This window comes from Platichthys flesus, chromosome 17 (assembly GCF_949316205.1).
Source record: "Platichthys flesus chromosome 17, fPlaFle2.1, whole genome shotgun sequence".
Lineage (NCBI taxonomy): Eukaryota > Metazoa > Chordata > Actinopteri > Pleuronectiformes > Pleuronectidae > Platichthys > Platichthys flesus.
The window spans coordinates 3,854,642-3,870,864 of record NC_084961.1 but is presented as its reverse complement, the minus strand read 5'-3'; the positions used below and the strand labels follow the sequence as shown (position 1 = coordinate 3,870,864).

Below are 16,223 nucleotides of genomic sequence, written 5' to 3'. Positions count from 1 at the left end.
GCTCTTTGTCCCTGTGGTGCTTTCTCGTTGCTCTCATGTCTGCTCATCTGCACATAGAAAGAGAACAGCCTTCTGGCTGTGTACTTTTGCAGTGTACTTCTGCAATTGTTCTCAGCGAGTGTGCGTGCGGGTAATGTATACTTGCTCATGCTTGTGCACGTGGACCAGAACAGGGCTGCGCATATGATGTTATTTGGGAAAATGGGAAAACTAGTTTTTTACTTGTCCTTAAATGAGTCAAATATTCAGTTTAGTCACCTTTTTAATTACGTTTTTGAGTTGTTAAGTTGAATCAACACTTTAACAGTCAGTGAATGTGTGTTGACAGCCTGAGTAGTTAACAGTAAATACTGAGCTGATGAGTCGCACGACACTTGATTATTCAGCTCTGCAGTCGATGAAATCTGTGGTGAATTCAATTGATGTGCTCCTTTATTCTGAAACTCAAGCCTCAAAATAAACTCTATAATAGCTAAGCAGATTCTATAATGAAGGTTGTGAAAAGATTTCAATGTTAACTTAAGATTTTTGCAGTAACAAATGGTAAAATGCAGATTTGGGAAATGTCGTAAATTATCTAGTTAATAAGAAAGAAAAAACTATTTGCTTCCTAAACCCCTCGTATCATAATTAGCTGCTTAACGGTAATAAATATAACCAAGAACAAGGTTAAAAAAAAGATTTAATTTATAAACTGTTTAGTTCTGTACCGGCTGGTACTCGTCCATGAATCCAGTTTGGCGTTGGAGGCTCAAACCTACTGATCAAAAATGTGGTCAACACAATTGAACATTGCTGGTATGAATATTGTTTAACAGTATTCTGGAAAAGAGAGTAAATTAATATTTCACAGTATTTCCAGTGTGTCTTTATTCATGGGGTTAATAATGAGTACCATCTAATGTGTGCACTAAAAAGTATTGAATGTTTTATATTTTAGTCAAGTGATTTGTAGCAAAAAATATGTATAACCACTATACGATGTCATTATCTGACCTCATAGTGACATCATGGTGACATCATTCCCACCATGTGATCATCTGATCTATGATACCACGCACGAGAAAGTGCATGTTTGAATTATGTGTCTCAATGATGTCACTTACATGATGAAGACTTGTTTTCTGATCAATAATTTCCCTTGTCTCTCTTTATTGTCTTTTTCTGTTTTCTGTAGAATTATAATGGAAAATGTGTTTTGTGTACGAAGCAAATTATCTGGAGACACAGTCCCAAGTTATGTTCTCACCAGGTTTGGTGAAAATCCATCAATGCATTGCTGAGTCATTTTGTACACACACACACACACACACACACACACACAGACACACACAGGGGCAAAAAAAAAAAACCTGGCTTGTGACTGTGTCGGGTCGTTTAATTAAGATAATTCCATTTCTAATGCCTGTTTTTCTATCATTTTGAACAAGTGATAACGAGCGTTCATGTGATAAAACACAACCTCAGTGATAAACTATTAAGAAGCTTCATTTCTGTTCAGGAGAAGTGTTACAGTAAGTGAGCATACGTGTGTACAGCTGCGTGCGGGAAAACCAGGCCAGGCTGGTAAAATCACAGCTGAATCGGTGTGTGAGAGAGAGACAGACACTGAGTGTGTGTCTGTGTGTGTGTGTTAGTGTGTGTGTGGCTCTCTCACTGTCTCCTCTCCCCACCACAGACAGGTGATTAATAAACATTAAACAATCCCTCCTCTCTCAAACACACCGGAATCTGACGGGAAGAGCAGCATATGTTTGCCTGCAGGCGGAGAGAGAGATGGAGAGCAGCCCCGCTGAGTGTCAGATAGAGGGAGAGAATAGGGAAGAGGGTGGGGTGAGGAGGAGGGGGATGAGGAGTAGGGGAGGGTGGTTAGGTTACAGAGAGGGAGATGAAGGGATGGAGGGGGGGGGAATTGACACAGGAGGGTAATGAGCTTGGAGGAGAGAAAGGGGAGATACGGCAGGTAGAAGTGATGTGTGAGGGCGTGCGAGCAGGCGACACGTGTATGTGTGCAGTCCCTGGGAACACGCAATTGTGTTGAGTATCTCGTCCCAGTTAAATAAAGCAAACGACCGCATGAGAGGTCAGAGAAATGCATGATGGGATGTGTGGGAGCGGAGGTGTGGGGCCTGCTGGGGGCGCTCTCCCAGGTAGACAGTGTTCAGGGCTGCAGCTGGGAGGCCTGTCGTGTGCCTGGGCCCCTACTGGAGGCCCCGCGTGTGAGGGGCCCTGATTTTCTTGAGAGGCCCCTTGGGGTGCAAACAGCAGATTTGTCACATGCATTGTGTGAGTGTGCGTGTGTGTGTGTGTGGGTCTAGCATTCAGGGTCTTGTGTTGGCAAGAAGCTGGATTCCTTGGAGCTCCGGAGCTGAACCTGCCCTCATTAAGTGTTTAAAAGCATAAATTGATTAATTGATTATTCGGTCGACAGAAAATTAATCAACAGCAGCTTTAATGAGCAATTAAGTCATTTATCAAACAGAACTACCAAACACGGGTTTGTGTGGATCTGCTGCTATTGTCAAGTAAACTGTTATTTTAAGTCAAATTGCTTTTGAATACGAGACAATTAGAAGATGTCAAATCTCTTCTTAGATTATTTCTTTGCGTGGTTGATGGGTCAGTTTAGTTTTATTACAAATCAAAGAATTGGACGTTTTGACGCAAGAAGAAAAATTTTAAAATGACAAAATAATTTTTTGTATCAAATGTCATGTGCCTCTAAAAATTTCGGACTCAGTGATTCTTTGGGGCGAAAATTAAACATTTAAAAAAAAATGTGTGACAGTCACTGGTTTTTTTGTCCGTTTTCTTTTCTGTTAAATATATTTATAATATATATTTTTTTATTGAGGGAAACACAAAATTGGGTTCCTCCGACATTTGTCATCATTTCCTGACATTTTATGAGCTGAGCAATTAATCCCTCAATCAATTAGAAAAATCAATCAATACTGAAATTAAGCGTTAGCTGCTGGCCCGGTCGTGACCTTCCTGTTCAAGGGAGAATAGACTTCGCCTGCAGGAGTCAATACAAATATCATTACTGTGACACAGACACAGACGAGGGGAAGCATCACAATAAAAGAAAAAATAGATAATAGTTTATATTATTCTGATATTTTAGATCAAAACATAAAATCACTCACGTCACTTCTTAATTCTTTTAATAATATATTACATTTATGCCGTAATACAATAATAATAATAACAACAGTAATAACATTAATAATAAACAGACACAGAAAGTACAAAATTATTTTTTAAGTTACCAACACGCCAGCACTTCAAAATAAAATAAAAACAAATCTCCTTTAGCTGCCTTTAACTCCCCCTGTACCTCCCCCCCGCCCTGCCACGCCCCGCCCCGCTGCCAGAGAACCCAGAGTACTCAATTTCCCATGACCACCCACTAAGAACAACTACATATGGAAGCTACGCTCGTCCAATCAGGTGGAGTTAAAATCCTCCCACGGCTGCAGAGGAGCGAAGAGCGGGGTGGTTCTCCAGGATATGGCTCAGGATGTTTCCCAAGATGAGTTCAGTCCAGAGAAATGTCGAAGTGTGTGTGTCTGTGTGTGTCTGTGTGTGTCTGTGTGTTTGTGTGATGGAGGCAGGGGCTCCTAAAACACAGGTGAAATTGACGTATTCAAGGTGACCTAAGTAAATAAAAAAAAAGGGGGTAGAAACCACTGGAACCTTTCTGCCAGATGTTGGAACTCCTCCAGATGTTTCGCAGACGCCATCGTGACACAAACCAGCTACTGAAGAAGAGAGGTCCATGCGTCAGTTTGAGTGAGGTGGCTGCTGACACATATTACAGTACAGATATCATCATCGTTCAAGCCCCCCCCCCCCTCCTTGATGAGAGGGACCGCCGGGGCTTCTGGGAGGTAAAAGTCTCAGTTTTCATCCTGAGGGCAAAGGTCAAGACGCAGAGGGGCCACGAGTCCGTCTTCCCCTCCCTCTTTTCTCTTCCTTTCTGCCTCTCCATCCTTCCGTCCATGTAACCGCACATCGGTTCACACCCTCCCCCCCCACCGGCGCTCTCTATTTGCGGTGCTTCATCTCCTTGTCGTGGTGGCTCTTCCCGCCGCCCTCCCCCTTGTCCAGCATTTTGATGGCCTCCATCAGGTAGCTCTGGAAGGCGGACAGCGCGGCGCAGATGGCGGGGGCTCCGAAGCCGTGGGTGAGCAGGCTGAAGTGGGTGAGGCTTCCCTGGACGCCGGGCTCCAGGCACGGGTTGGGTCGGCTGCCGCCCAGCGGGGAGCGGTCCTGGGACATGAGGTCCACGAACTCCTTACAGACCTCCCTGAGAGGAAGAGCACAAAGCAGCTTGTTAGTCGTTATTTTGGTGATGGTGAGGTTTATTGTGAGGGGTCACAGGCAAAAGGGAACTGGGGGGCCACACTAAATTTGGCTGAGAGTTAGTGCCCATGAGGTGTTGGGGGGTTTGTGACCACAGTGTCATTGCTCTACTCCTGTCCATAGTCGCTGATAGAATCTAAGGTTTGTGTGCACAAAGAATATCAGGAGTTTTTGGGGGGCCCCTTTTTGCATGGGGCCCCAGATATCTCATTGCTTTGCCAACCTTGTTGCCACCGCCCCGGTTTTTAAAGGATTGACTGATTGTTGTTACTTTTGGGGAATTTAGTCCAAAAAACTAAATGTATTGAATTTTTAAAAAGGTTTTACAGAGGGGATCAAAGGAAACCATATAAACTGTCAAACATACAACCAGGAACAGAAGTATTTACGTCAACTATTTCCATTCAGCAATTTTAGAGATGACGTAGGTCAAAAAAGGAGAAATTGAATGAAATGTTATAATTATGAAATTAAATGGAATTAAATTAAATTGATTGTTTCTTAAAATTTGAATAAGAAACCTTGTCTTGTTTGTCGGGTAACTGAAGCCTTCAAATGGATTTCTCCTCAAATACTGAGATGGTGCAGGAAAAGCCTCATAAAAATGAATAAAACTCGGCCTAAACAGTTGATTCAAGTAATTTATCAAACATTAATGCAAAGATTTTATTCATTTAACTTCTAAAATCTGTGAAATTAGACTTTCTCTCTCGTGCTGATTGTGAAATCCTGTGGTTTTGAGCAGCTGCTCCGACCACAACTGGAATTTGATGATATCACCTCCGGCAACATGGTTGAAATTCTTTACTTTGTTTTTTATTGAGGATTGATGGACAAAACAATCAATTGATTATTTGAGAGAAAAATCAATGGACTAAAGAGAAGAGCTGCAGCTGTGGTGTGGGTGTGCAGGGGGGGGGGGGGGACTCACTTGGTGGCGAGGAGCATGCTGCGCCGTGTTGGGAGCTGCTCGGGTTCACTCTGCCTGCACAGATACTCAGCTGTGGCTCTGGCTGGAAACTCTGTCTCACACACGTAGCCGAAGTCCCGCGCCAGATGGACGGCCTCACCTGGAGGGGGAGGAGGAGGAGGAGGAGGAGGAGGAGGAGGAAGAAGAAGAGGAAGAGAGTGAGACTGTGACTAAAGCAGAATCACCAACCAGTACAATAAAGGATCAGTCTTCTGTGTTAGTCAGACAGAAAAAATGCAGCTACTGCTTCAGTGGTTTTAAGAGTCAAGGGGCCAATTGGTCTGTTTGACTTTCAAATCCAATAATTACAAATGCTTCTTTAAACGATGCACAGTCGGCTGGTGCAGCTTCCCGGGTCGGCTCGGGTCAAGAGACGAGCTCGGCGGCCATTTCTCTCACTTTCACTCCTCAACCAGTTCACTGCTCTTTGGCTTTTGTGAGGCAGCCTCGGCTTTTCTAAAATGACACCCTGCACTTGTGTTTGCACACGCACGCCCCCCCCCCCCCCCTCCGACTGTTTATTCATGTTTGCTCATGCGAGGATATTTCCATGTGAATATGTGTCTCTATCTGTCAGGATATATGCAGGTCACTTTGTGTGTGTGTGTGTGTGTGTGTGTGGTTGTGTGTGTGTGTGTGTGTGTCCCTACCCTCCACTAGAGATGTTAGCAGAGTGACGTTGGCTGCCTTGCGTCGCCCGGCGGGCAGGTTGAGGCCAATCTTCTCCAGACGCTCTCTCAGACAGCGGCCACCATTCTTTGACTTAGCCCTGAGGGGGGGCAGGGAGACAGAGAGAGCAGTTTTTAAGAGATGGTCATAGTGGGTGTGTGTGTTTGTGTACATGTGTGTGTGTTTGTGCATGTGTGTGTTTTCTACTCTGTGTCTGTTCTGCTTTATGTGCCTGTATTTCTCTGGATTGTGTGTATGGTGAGGAATGTGTGTGTGTGTGTGTGTGAGAAGATACATCCTCCCTATGTTCCCTGTCAGAACTGGTAGTATCTTGTATTTTCTTATTTTCATCTCCATTAGTTGGTCTCATTCATGTTTTTATTCTTATACTCATTTAGTAAATTTAGCAAATATTTAGTTTAGTAAAGAAGAATGAAGGCTGTATAATTCCTGCAGAAAATGTTATTAAGTAGAAATACAGCAGCATTATCAGCTAAATAACATGGAGGGGTTTTAAACTAACTCATTAATATAATGTAAGAATATTTGATCCTAACAGATTATATCAGTGTTGCCGCTGGGACTAATTTAACCTATTTATATACAGATGAATGGTTTATAAACCACAAGAACAAATATTAACAAACAATCCTGTATTTATATGATAAATCTTTATTTTCAAAGTAAGCAGAAACTATTTATAGCTGTCAGAGCAATTTAATATAAAGTTAAATCCCTAAATATGTTTTACTTACGTTCCCTCAAAGTGATTCAGCCTGAAAGCAGACTCGTAAAGTTGTGCTCTTGCCCTGAAGCTGTGTTTAATTACACCACACGGCTTCTCCTGTGATTTAGTCCCATGATGCACATTAGGTCCTCAGCCCTCATGGCCCTACAGTTCAGGGGCTCTTATTCTGAAAAGATTTATTAATCTAATGAAAGGGAGTGTTGTGTTTTTAAACTTCGGTTTATAATTTGTATATCATTACATAAATTTAATTATTAATCAATAAAACTAGTGTTGTACTGTCACCCAGAGCAAAGACTACATTTCCCATAAACCCATAGTTCTTCTCCATCAGGATAAATGTTGAATATGAAGAATAAAAACTCCTGAACATTTATTTTCTGACTTCTTAAGTCATGGACTTCACTTCAAATCGTGTTATTTATTGTTAGAGGGATCACGTGGTTAAAATGTTAAATTAGAGCCTAAGAATTTAAATCTTCAACATGTATGAAATCAACAGGGATCCATAGGCATTAAAGAAGAATTTGCTGAGTTGCTGTAAAACTTCAAGTTATTTATGGAACTGGTTCTTACAGTATCACTTGTTATTGTCAGATCCTTCCCTTCTTTTATTCCCTACTTTACAGAGGCCTCGATGAGTCAGTTTCAAGTGTTTCATAAGAGATCTCAGAAAGTTAGAGTCAGAACAGTGTTGGGATCAAGTTTGTGTTGAGTGTAGATTCTTGATGCTTCATCTCTACACCTGCATATCCCCCCCCCCCCCCTCTGGTTCCCCGGCTCACCTGCGGAGGACTCCACCCAGCAGGGAGGCGTTGAGGCACTCGGGCGGGGAGAGGCGCCGCTGCACCTCCCCGACCGTCACCTTGTACTTGGAGGTGGAGCTGAGCAGCGACAGGCGACCGGGCACCGAGCAGAAGACCTCGGCCGGGTTGGACACCAGCCCGACCCCGAGGCCGTCCTTCCCCATGGAGAGGACCGAGAGGGACGAGCCGTTCAGCTTGTGTGGCATGGGAACTGATGATGGAGAGAGGAGGAGAGGTTTGAGCTCATTTACACACTTTGACTTGAATAACATGAAAATCCAAGATAGGGAAAGTTACACAGCAACAAAGAGAAGGAATGAAGGGGGTAAATAATAAATAAAGCTCATCAATTCTAAACATATGTCTGGTGCGATGACAATAGTGTTGTGTGAATGACTGTGTGACTGTCCTCCTCCTCCTCCTCCACCTCCTCCTCCTGATTAATCTATTCAGCGTTGTGTCCTCCCCCGTGTCGACAGCTCTAATTCTGGAGAGCTGCTTGTTGATTCTGTTGCCTAAACTGCAGCTTGTTACATTTCAGCTGTGCATTCTCAAATAGCTTCACTTCGCACCTGCAGGAGCTCAATTTGCACTCACTTGTCTGCACTGGGGTAAACTTTTAATAGAAGTGGTTTCAAAATGGGGAATAGACGTTTTGTGAAGCCTTTTTTTTATTTTTTAACAACTTCAGGAGTTTTCAGTCTAGGAGTAAAATTGTCTGAAGCATCTGAGGGATTTATTTAGTTGAATGCCAACTTGCAGCAGGTTAAGCCATTAAAAACATGCAAAATATACAATATAATAGTGCAACATACAAAGATAGGTTGTATCAATAGATAATAAAATATATTTGTTGATGAAATTAGATTTGGATTCATCAAATATGACAAATCCATGTTAACAATGAAATCCATTTTTTTGTGTCTCATACACAAATCAAAGATTTTGCATTAATTCCTGGGTTATGGACGTTAAAGTTTTGAATCTTGAAGGAATCAACTGCTTTGTTAATTTTATCAGGATATTATTCCCTCAATGGCTCAAAGATGAAGTTTATATGAGTTAATACAAATAATTTAGCTATTTATTCAGTAATGTTTTGTTATAATGGTTATATTCATTATTAAATTTCTGACTTCACTCCTATGCAATTAGTTTGAATAATGTTTGTTGACCTTAAAACATTTAGGATTTATATTTAAAAAATCGAATCTTTCTTTCTTTCACAGCTTTCACCAGCTGAAGAAACAATAGAATACAAAGATCACATGGAAAAATATTTGAGACAAAGAATTTTATGTTTAGGGCGACATCAGACAAAAAAAGCAAAAATCAAAAGTCACAGACATTGTTCCTGGTCTGTGTCTTATAGAACATTGATTTATTATTTGGATGAACCAGCTCTCATCAGGTTCAGGGAATTAATATAGCCAGCAGTGGTGTTTACAAATATAGCAATAAATAATATTGTGTAGTATTTGTATAAGAAGATGCAACACGTGTGTACATCTCCTCACTTGTCCTCTCTCCTTCCAGTCCTGACGTGTCTGCTATCCTCCCTCTCCTGTCTTTAAAAAGACATTTTATCTGTGTCACTGAGCTCTGAGACGCCCGCTCTCCCCTCGCACGCTGTGGGTGGCGGGCCACGCAGCACAGACCCCCCCCCCCCCCCCCCATCCAAAAACTGAAAAATCCCCTGGTTCCCCAGCAGCCGATGATGGAGGCCACAGAGCTGCAGAGCTTCCTCCGAAGCTCTCGCTCTCTCTTTCCCTCTCTCCTTTGTCAGCTGTCTGCCCCTCCTTCTCTCTCACTCTCTTTTCTTCTCTTTCTCTTATCATCTCTCTCTTGTGCCTCCCACTCCTCAACCCCCCCCCCCCCCCCCCCTCCACACTTTTCCCTTTTTCTATATTCTGTCTCGTTCTCTTTCTCCTTATTGGATTTTCTTATTCACGAGGGCTTTAGGTTTGCTCTGCTATCTCGCTGCTGTACATGTGAGTGCTTGCCGGGGTAATTGATCAATTCTGAGAGTTTGGCAAACAAGAGGAATCCCTGCCACTTCATCAAATGACTGCTGCTTTGCGGATTCGTGCTGTAAAACGCACGGCGCTGCTCCTTGGGGGATTAGACTCGGAGATTCACATCCTTGTTTTGGGTGAAAACGTTGGGACACGAAAGGGGTTCGAGGCGCTGAGGTGTTTGGATGGAGGCAAAAATGTGAGAATGGATTGTTGTTCACGTGGAGGTTGAATTGATAAATCAGAGAATAAAAAGTAATAATTGTTTAGAAGCTCTTCATTTAAAGGGGAATTTAAAAGCAGGAGAGAGAGAGAGAAAGTGTTCTGAGGCACAGCAGGTGTCATCTTCAGCTGGATTCAGAGCAAATCTTCACTGATTCCCTGCACCCCTCCACTCCCCACCAGGACGGCCTATATCAGGGGCTTTCTTTTTTGGGGGGGGGGATTTGCACAGTATCAAACTGCACCAGCTCCAAATCCAACTTGAGTTTTCTAATCGTGCCCCTGTGTCTTCTGCCACTCACACTCGGTGATATGAGAGTGATCACACTCCGCAAATTTCCCCACAACTCCTCTTTTATCATGTTCCCCTCCCTTTTATGCTTTGCCCCACTTCCCTCTCCTCTCCACTCTAATCCCTCTCTCTTCCGCACTCTCTCTCACACACACACACACACACACACACACACACTCGTGCACACTCGCTCTCTCATATGACCATGAACAGTTCATTAAGAATGTGTGCCTTTGGGGTGAAGTCTGCAGCTGAGTGTTAGAGGACTTCTTGACTTCAAATGAAATAGCAAAACAGAATTATTTATAGTGTGTGTGAGTGTGTGTGTATGTGTGTGTGTGTGTGTGTGTGTGTGTGTGTGTGTGTATCAGTGAGAGAGACTAGTGTTGGAGAGCCCCTAAACACAAAACCCCCTTCAGCACATATAGCACAATTATATAGGTGCACACTTAGACACAAACGCACACATACACACTCCATCTTTCTGTTCTCTCTTTCTATCTATCTCTCTCTCCCTCTCTCCCTCACACACAAACACACACACACACACACACACAGACACACACAGCTCTCCCACCTCTTACCTTTTTTAATGACAGAGTGGTCGAGGATGCCCAGGGCTGATCCTTCCTCCATTCCCTGTGTGTCAGACAGACAGACAGTCACTATCATTTGTCAACTGGACTCTTGCAGCAAACACAAACACACACACTGTCCCTCTCTCTCTCTCTCTCACACACACACATATATACACACACACACACACAGCTCTTCTTCCTCTCAGGCCAATGCAATGATGGAAGGTCCAACATTTAATTTTTCTTTCTCGCCTCACAGCAAACACGAACACTCTCCATTCACGTATATAATAAGATCGTTGAATAATAAAAGTGGTAAATGATGGAAGTTTTTAGATATTATTTAACATTTCATACAGTTCAATCACATTTCTTACACGGCTCGACAAAAGGAATTGTGTTAACAAAAGCATCAGCAGGTTGAAATTGTTAAAAATACATAAATTTATAGTTTTGTGTTAAATTTGGAGTCAAAATGTTGGTTATTAAATCATATTTGAACAAGAACTTGCCTTTTTTTAAGCTTTCATTGGTTTAAATGTACTTAAACCCCCAAAAATAACTACAACTAAAGAGACACTGTCATGATTAACACTTTAAAATAACTAGAGAAAGGGCTCGTTTACGTTTTCCCATTATGGAACATGTACAAAGAAATGGCCTTAAATGTAAATTTCAACAATGACAAAGAGCCAGTGGAGCTGAGTGAGTCAAAGACTGAATTAAACCCCTCGCAGTGTATTTGATCTTCTCATTCAGTGGGAATAAAAGCGTCTTGCAGGGCGATGCTCGGATGTCTCCTTTGTGCGGAATTTATAAGAGGGTTCAAACGCGTAGGATATAATCCATTAATCAAATAAAAGGTCCTTGTCGAGTGGGAGCGTTTAACAGTAACATGCACCGGGTTGACTCTTTGCCTGGCGCCGCTCTCACACGTTCCTTTTCCCAATAATGACCGTGCACATCGATTGGTCTCGGTGTGTTTTCTCTTTTCTGTTCCTGCGAGGAGGCAACAAACAGCGTCTGCAGCTGCACCTGCTGCAGGGGAGCTGCGGCTGCTGCTGACTGTTCAACACGCCACGCGAACTATTCTTCTTCTCCCCCCCCCCCACCACCACCACCCCATCCCCGAAAAACAAAAAGAGAAAAGGCTGCAGAATCACTTTGTGTCTGCGAGTGTAACACTGAGAGGGGGGGTGGGATGCAAAGTGGCATGTGACCAAATCACCACTTGTTTTTTTTTAGATTGCAGTTTTGAATTTTGGAAAATGCAGGATTTTTTTTTATTGGCTGCAGCTCAACTATATTTTTTAAGGCATTAAGTTAAAAAAAAAAGTTTAAAACTAATTATTGGACCACATAAAAAACAAAACTAAAACAGTCACATCATGGTAGAAATATAAAATTCCACGATGCTCAAAATTAAACTTGATATTTAACCTTCATTATATGAACAGGTTAATGAGATAAACTGGTGATTTGTTTTTTAGAAATATGGGAACTAATATTCTAATTATATTTAACTTCATTTTTAAAAGTCTGGACTGAAAGAAAACTGTTTTTCATTCCTGTTTTCGAGTCTGACACCTAAAGGAGACTTTATATAAAATAGACGAAAGTCCTGCAGGTGATGTTTACAAATTAAAATGTCAAAATTGATGAAAATTATAAATACAATAAACCACGTTTCTAAATAAAAGCCCCAGCAAATTACATGATATTAAAAAGTGATATTAGTTTATTAACCCCTGAATGAAGAGCATTAAAGGTAATTTGCCTTGAGGCCTTTTTGCTACGTAGGATTTAAACAGGTGTATTTGAACTATTTTACAATAATTACCCATTATAATAAAGGATCCAATAGATAATAATCGAATAAGCATGTTTTGTTTTCATTAATACTTTGTGGATCATGTGCCGAGTGACTTTTACGCACGGACTCTGCAGCGCGTAAAACCTCCAATCAACAACCAAAAATAGAAAAGTCAAGTCACCTGCAGATCGTCCAGGCCGTGATGTCCCAGGTGCATCCCGAGAGGACCGTCCCCAAGCGCGGCCGCCCCTTCCCCGAGACCGTGGAGCAGTCGGGGCACGGCTGCGTAATCCCGCCGGTGGTCGAGGCTGAGCGCCCGGTGAGACTGTGACAGGAGCCCCCCATCGTCGGAGCGCGACCTCTGCGAATGCCAAGCGGCTTGCTGGTGCTGGTGGAGCGAGTTGATGGAGGTGTAGGGGTCTGACAGGTGGGAATACGCCGACTCCTGGCTCTGAGAGTATGGCAGGGAGGACTGGGAATAGGGGGGAGGGAAGTACGGAGGCTGGAAGTCAGAGGCCGGGGTGTGGCAGAGCGGGGGAGCCGAGGAGTAGGCGGCCTGGTTCAGGGAGGAGAGCTGGGAGAGGCGCCCACTCGGCGAAGAGCCGCTAAGTCCGTCTGCGCGGTCCTGGAAGAAAAGGAGAAAGTTAGATTTTTATATCAGGAGCTTCCAAGATCTTCATGGAACAATTCATTCAACCAAATGTCACACAGATTCCAAAAGGAAGAGAATCTGTCGTGTTGCTGGTTCAGGATTAGAAAATAGAGCGAACTTCCTTTAAAATAATGTGATTTAATTTAACAGAAACCAGCAGAAATCCTAATTAAACGCATTTCTCCTCTTTATTAGACCAATGGAAAATAGCAGCGGTGCTTTGAAGTGATGCGCGGCGACAGGAGGCGCCGGTGGCACCGCCGCTGCACAGTGTCAGAAAGGTCACGGCCACCAAGGAGCTGCACAAAGGACAGGTAATGCACAATAATAACACGTCGCTCCAACAAGGGGTGGGGGGGGTCCATCTGTATATAATCTGCCACCCTGTCAACACACACAGACACACGCGCTGACCCCCCCACCCACCCACCAGTGAAAAGGAAAAACGGCTCAATCGTGTTGGCAAGCTGTAGGAAAACAAATTGTTATTTTGACTTCACAAGTTTGAACCCTCGTGTAACAACCGTGGAAGAGTGGATGTGTGTGGGTGCGTGTGTGCATGTGTACGTGTGTGTATGCGTGTGTGTGCGGTAACACCAGCCTACATTTGTGCTCACATACATCCTGCTCAAATTGGATTTTTCTTTTTTTTTTTCTGAAAGCTGGGTCACCCAAAATCAATGGTGTCGTGGTGGAACAATGTCCATTATGGGTCGCGAGGCAAAGCGGGCCGCTGCCAGGTTCACACGCGCACAGACACTTGGCACAGACACACGCGCAATTGTCATCCAACGTCCAAACTGTGCAGGGTTGTGAAGCTAATTTAATCCCGAGCAAGTTTGAAGTTATAATCCAATGCGTAAAGCGCATCGCGTCCTGTGGGATCCTGTGCGTCAGGAGTTTGTGCAGCGAGTGGACACTTCACTGTCAGCGGGTCTCACTCGCGGTGACACGGTGCAGACAAAGACTGTCTCCGCGGCAGTACACTCACTGTCAGACCGGCTGACACTTCGGATTCCACCGGAGACGAACCAGACGCACCAGGGATACATTTAACTTTACGCGTAAAACACATAATAATGATGCTAATTATGATTATTATCATCAAGGGTTATTATTCTCCACGGGCTGACAGTTGGTGCCACAGGTCAACAAACGCACCACATCCATCAAATCCTTAATTACGCATTTTAATTACGAGGAGCCGTTTTTCCCACTCGTGAAATTATGCATTTTTTCTGAGTTTATTCTACTGGAATTCCTCCAAATGAACTTCTTCCCCAAAAACTGGCATACAGGAGGGATGAACACAAATCAGCAGAACATATAAATCCTCTCATCAAACTCACCATAGCCGAATAGGTGTGGATTAACATCTGGACAACTCTGGATGTCCCCAAGTGTGAAATGTGTTCAACAGGAACGAGCAGGTTTTCCAGCGACTGAACGATGTGAACCAAATTCTCCCCGAGATGTAAATCCAGGCTGTTTTAACGGTCCATTAAACTCAAGCGTTGTTATTTACTTTCCCTTTTCCTCGCTCTTTTACGCACAGATGACAAGATGCTGCTGCTGCTGCTGCTGCCAGACACACACACTCACTCACACACACGAGCGCACAGCACAGTCCTCCAGTCTCTCCATGAGCGCACTACTTATAGGTTTTGCGCGCAGCCGGCAGAGTGAGGGGAGGGGTCGAGAGGGCCCAGTGCTCTTAAAGAGATATAATCATCCATTAACTGGTTGTTAATTCATACAATCTCCGCACTTTTATGATTTTGTATATTTGTCAAATACTGGCACTGGATTATACAGAATTCTGGGTTTTACGCACCAAGTTACACCGATTTTTCTGTCTTGTTCGTTTACTTCACAAATATTATATAAAATTGATCTTTTTGAATTTAATTTTAAACATCTGAGGTATAGACCAACTAGTTAAGACCATTTTGTCTTTTTTACGCACAAACATTCTCGTCATTTTGCCAAAGATCTTGAGTTTCCTAGTTTTAAACTCTGAAATAAATACAAATATTTCACTTTCTGAAATCGATACTGAACTACAGACAGGTTGAATTACAGAAAAGTGTATTATTGTGTGGATTCTAAGTCTGTAAACAAGTCACAATGTGCTGCGATTTACTCCTACACACCAGACCTACACCTACTTAATTAATTGTAAATATGCATACACCATTTAAAAACAGAAAAAGATTTTTCGTTTACCTGCAAAATGTCAGTCTTGGTTCGGGATTTCCAGAGCATAGTGGTGGCAGGTGAAGCTGGTGGTGGTGATGGTGCTGCTGGGTGACGGGGGGTTAAGGTGAGGCGGTGGATGGAGGCTGAAGGTGCAGAGAGGAGTGAGTTAGTTTGAGACGATGCATGAGTTTGTATGGATGAGTCAGAGTGAAAAGAGACGGCTGTTTGGGGAGGGAGGGATGGGGGGGTTAAACCCGAAAGGAGAGGAGGGCGGGAGGTGACAGGAGTTGAGGTGGGGGTTGATTAAAAAAAAAACTTGGACCAAAGAATCAGGGATGAGGTGATGAGGAAGAAGAAGAAGAAGAAGAAACATGGCAGGCCGGAGATAAACACCAGGATCACAGATTATGAAAAACGTATCTTCCTCTTCTCTTTGAATTCAAATATTTTTTTACTAATACTTGTCAATTTAAAGTAAAGATTTCCAACCTGAAAAAAAATCCTCCCAATTTGACAGTACAAGTAAAAATTACGTTTAGAGATATTCTTGCTTGGAGACGTTTCAAACTCAATTAAGCAATTTAGTTTCAGACTCAATGACCTTAGGAAAAGTTTAATAATTTGACGTTTTCTTTGCGGATATTTAGTTTAATTCTGTTTAAATTTGATAAAGTAACCAATCTAGTTGAAAAACGAAAAAACTGCAGAGATCTGTGCGCAGGGGAAGAAAAAGTGTTGATCAGGAACTTCCGCCAGCATCAAGTCTGACTGCGCCACCTTGTGGTAGTGGCGAGACAAGACCTTTCCCTTCTGGTGGAAGGACCATTTCCACTGGTTACTGAAGTTACTCCAGATTATTTAACACCTGAAAAAGATTTATTCCAAAACTTA

The 16,223-nt window shown here is 43.0% G+C and overlaps 1 protein-coding gene across 1 annotated transcript; it reads right to left on the bottom strand.

Annotated features, from left to right (window-relative positions):
- Positions 1-3,370: 3,370 nt before the first annotated feature.
- On the bottom strand, positions 3,371-14,744 carry tfap2e (transcription factor AP-2 epsilon). The gene is made up of 7 exons (XM_062410010.1): positions 14,483-14,744; positions 12,663-13,106; positions 10,675-10,729; positions 7,541-7,772; positions 5,989-6,107; positions 5,300-5,438; positions 3,371-4,312 (listed from the first exon to the last, which is right to left on the bottom strand). The coding sequence occupies exons 1-7, from the start codon at positions 14,507-14,509 to the stop codon at positions 4,051-4,053; spliced, it is 1,278 nt and encodes a 425-aa protein (XP_062265994.1). The 5' UTR covers positions 14,510-14,744; the 3' UTR covers positions 3,371-4,050.
- Between the last annotated feature and the right edge of the window lie 1,479 nt (positions 14,745-16,223).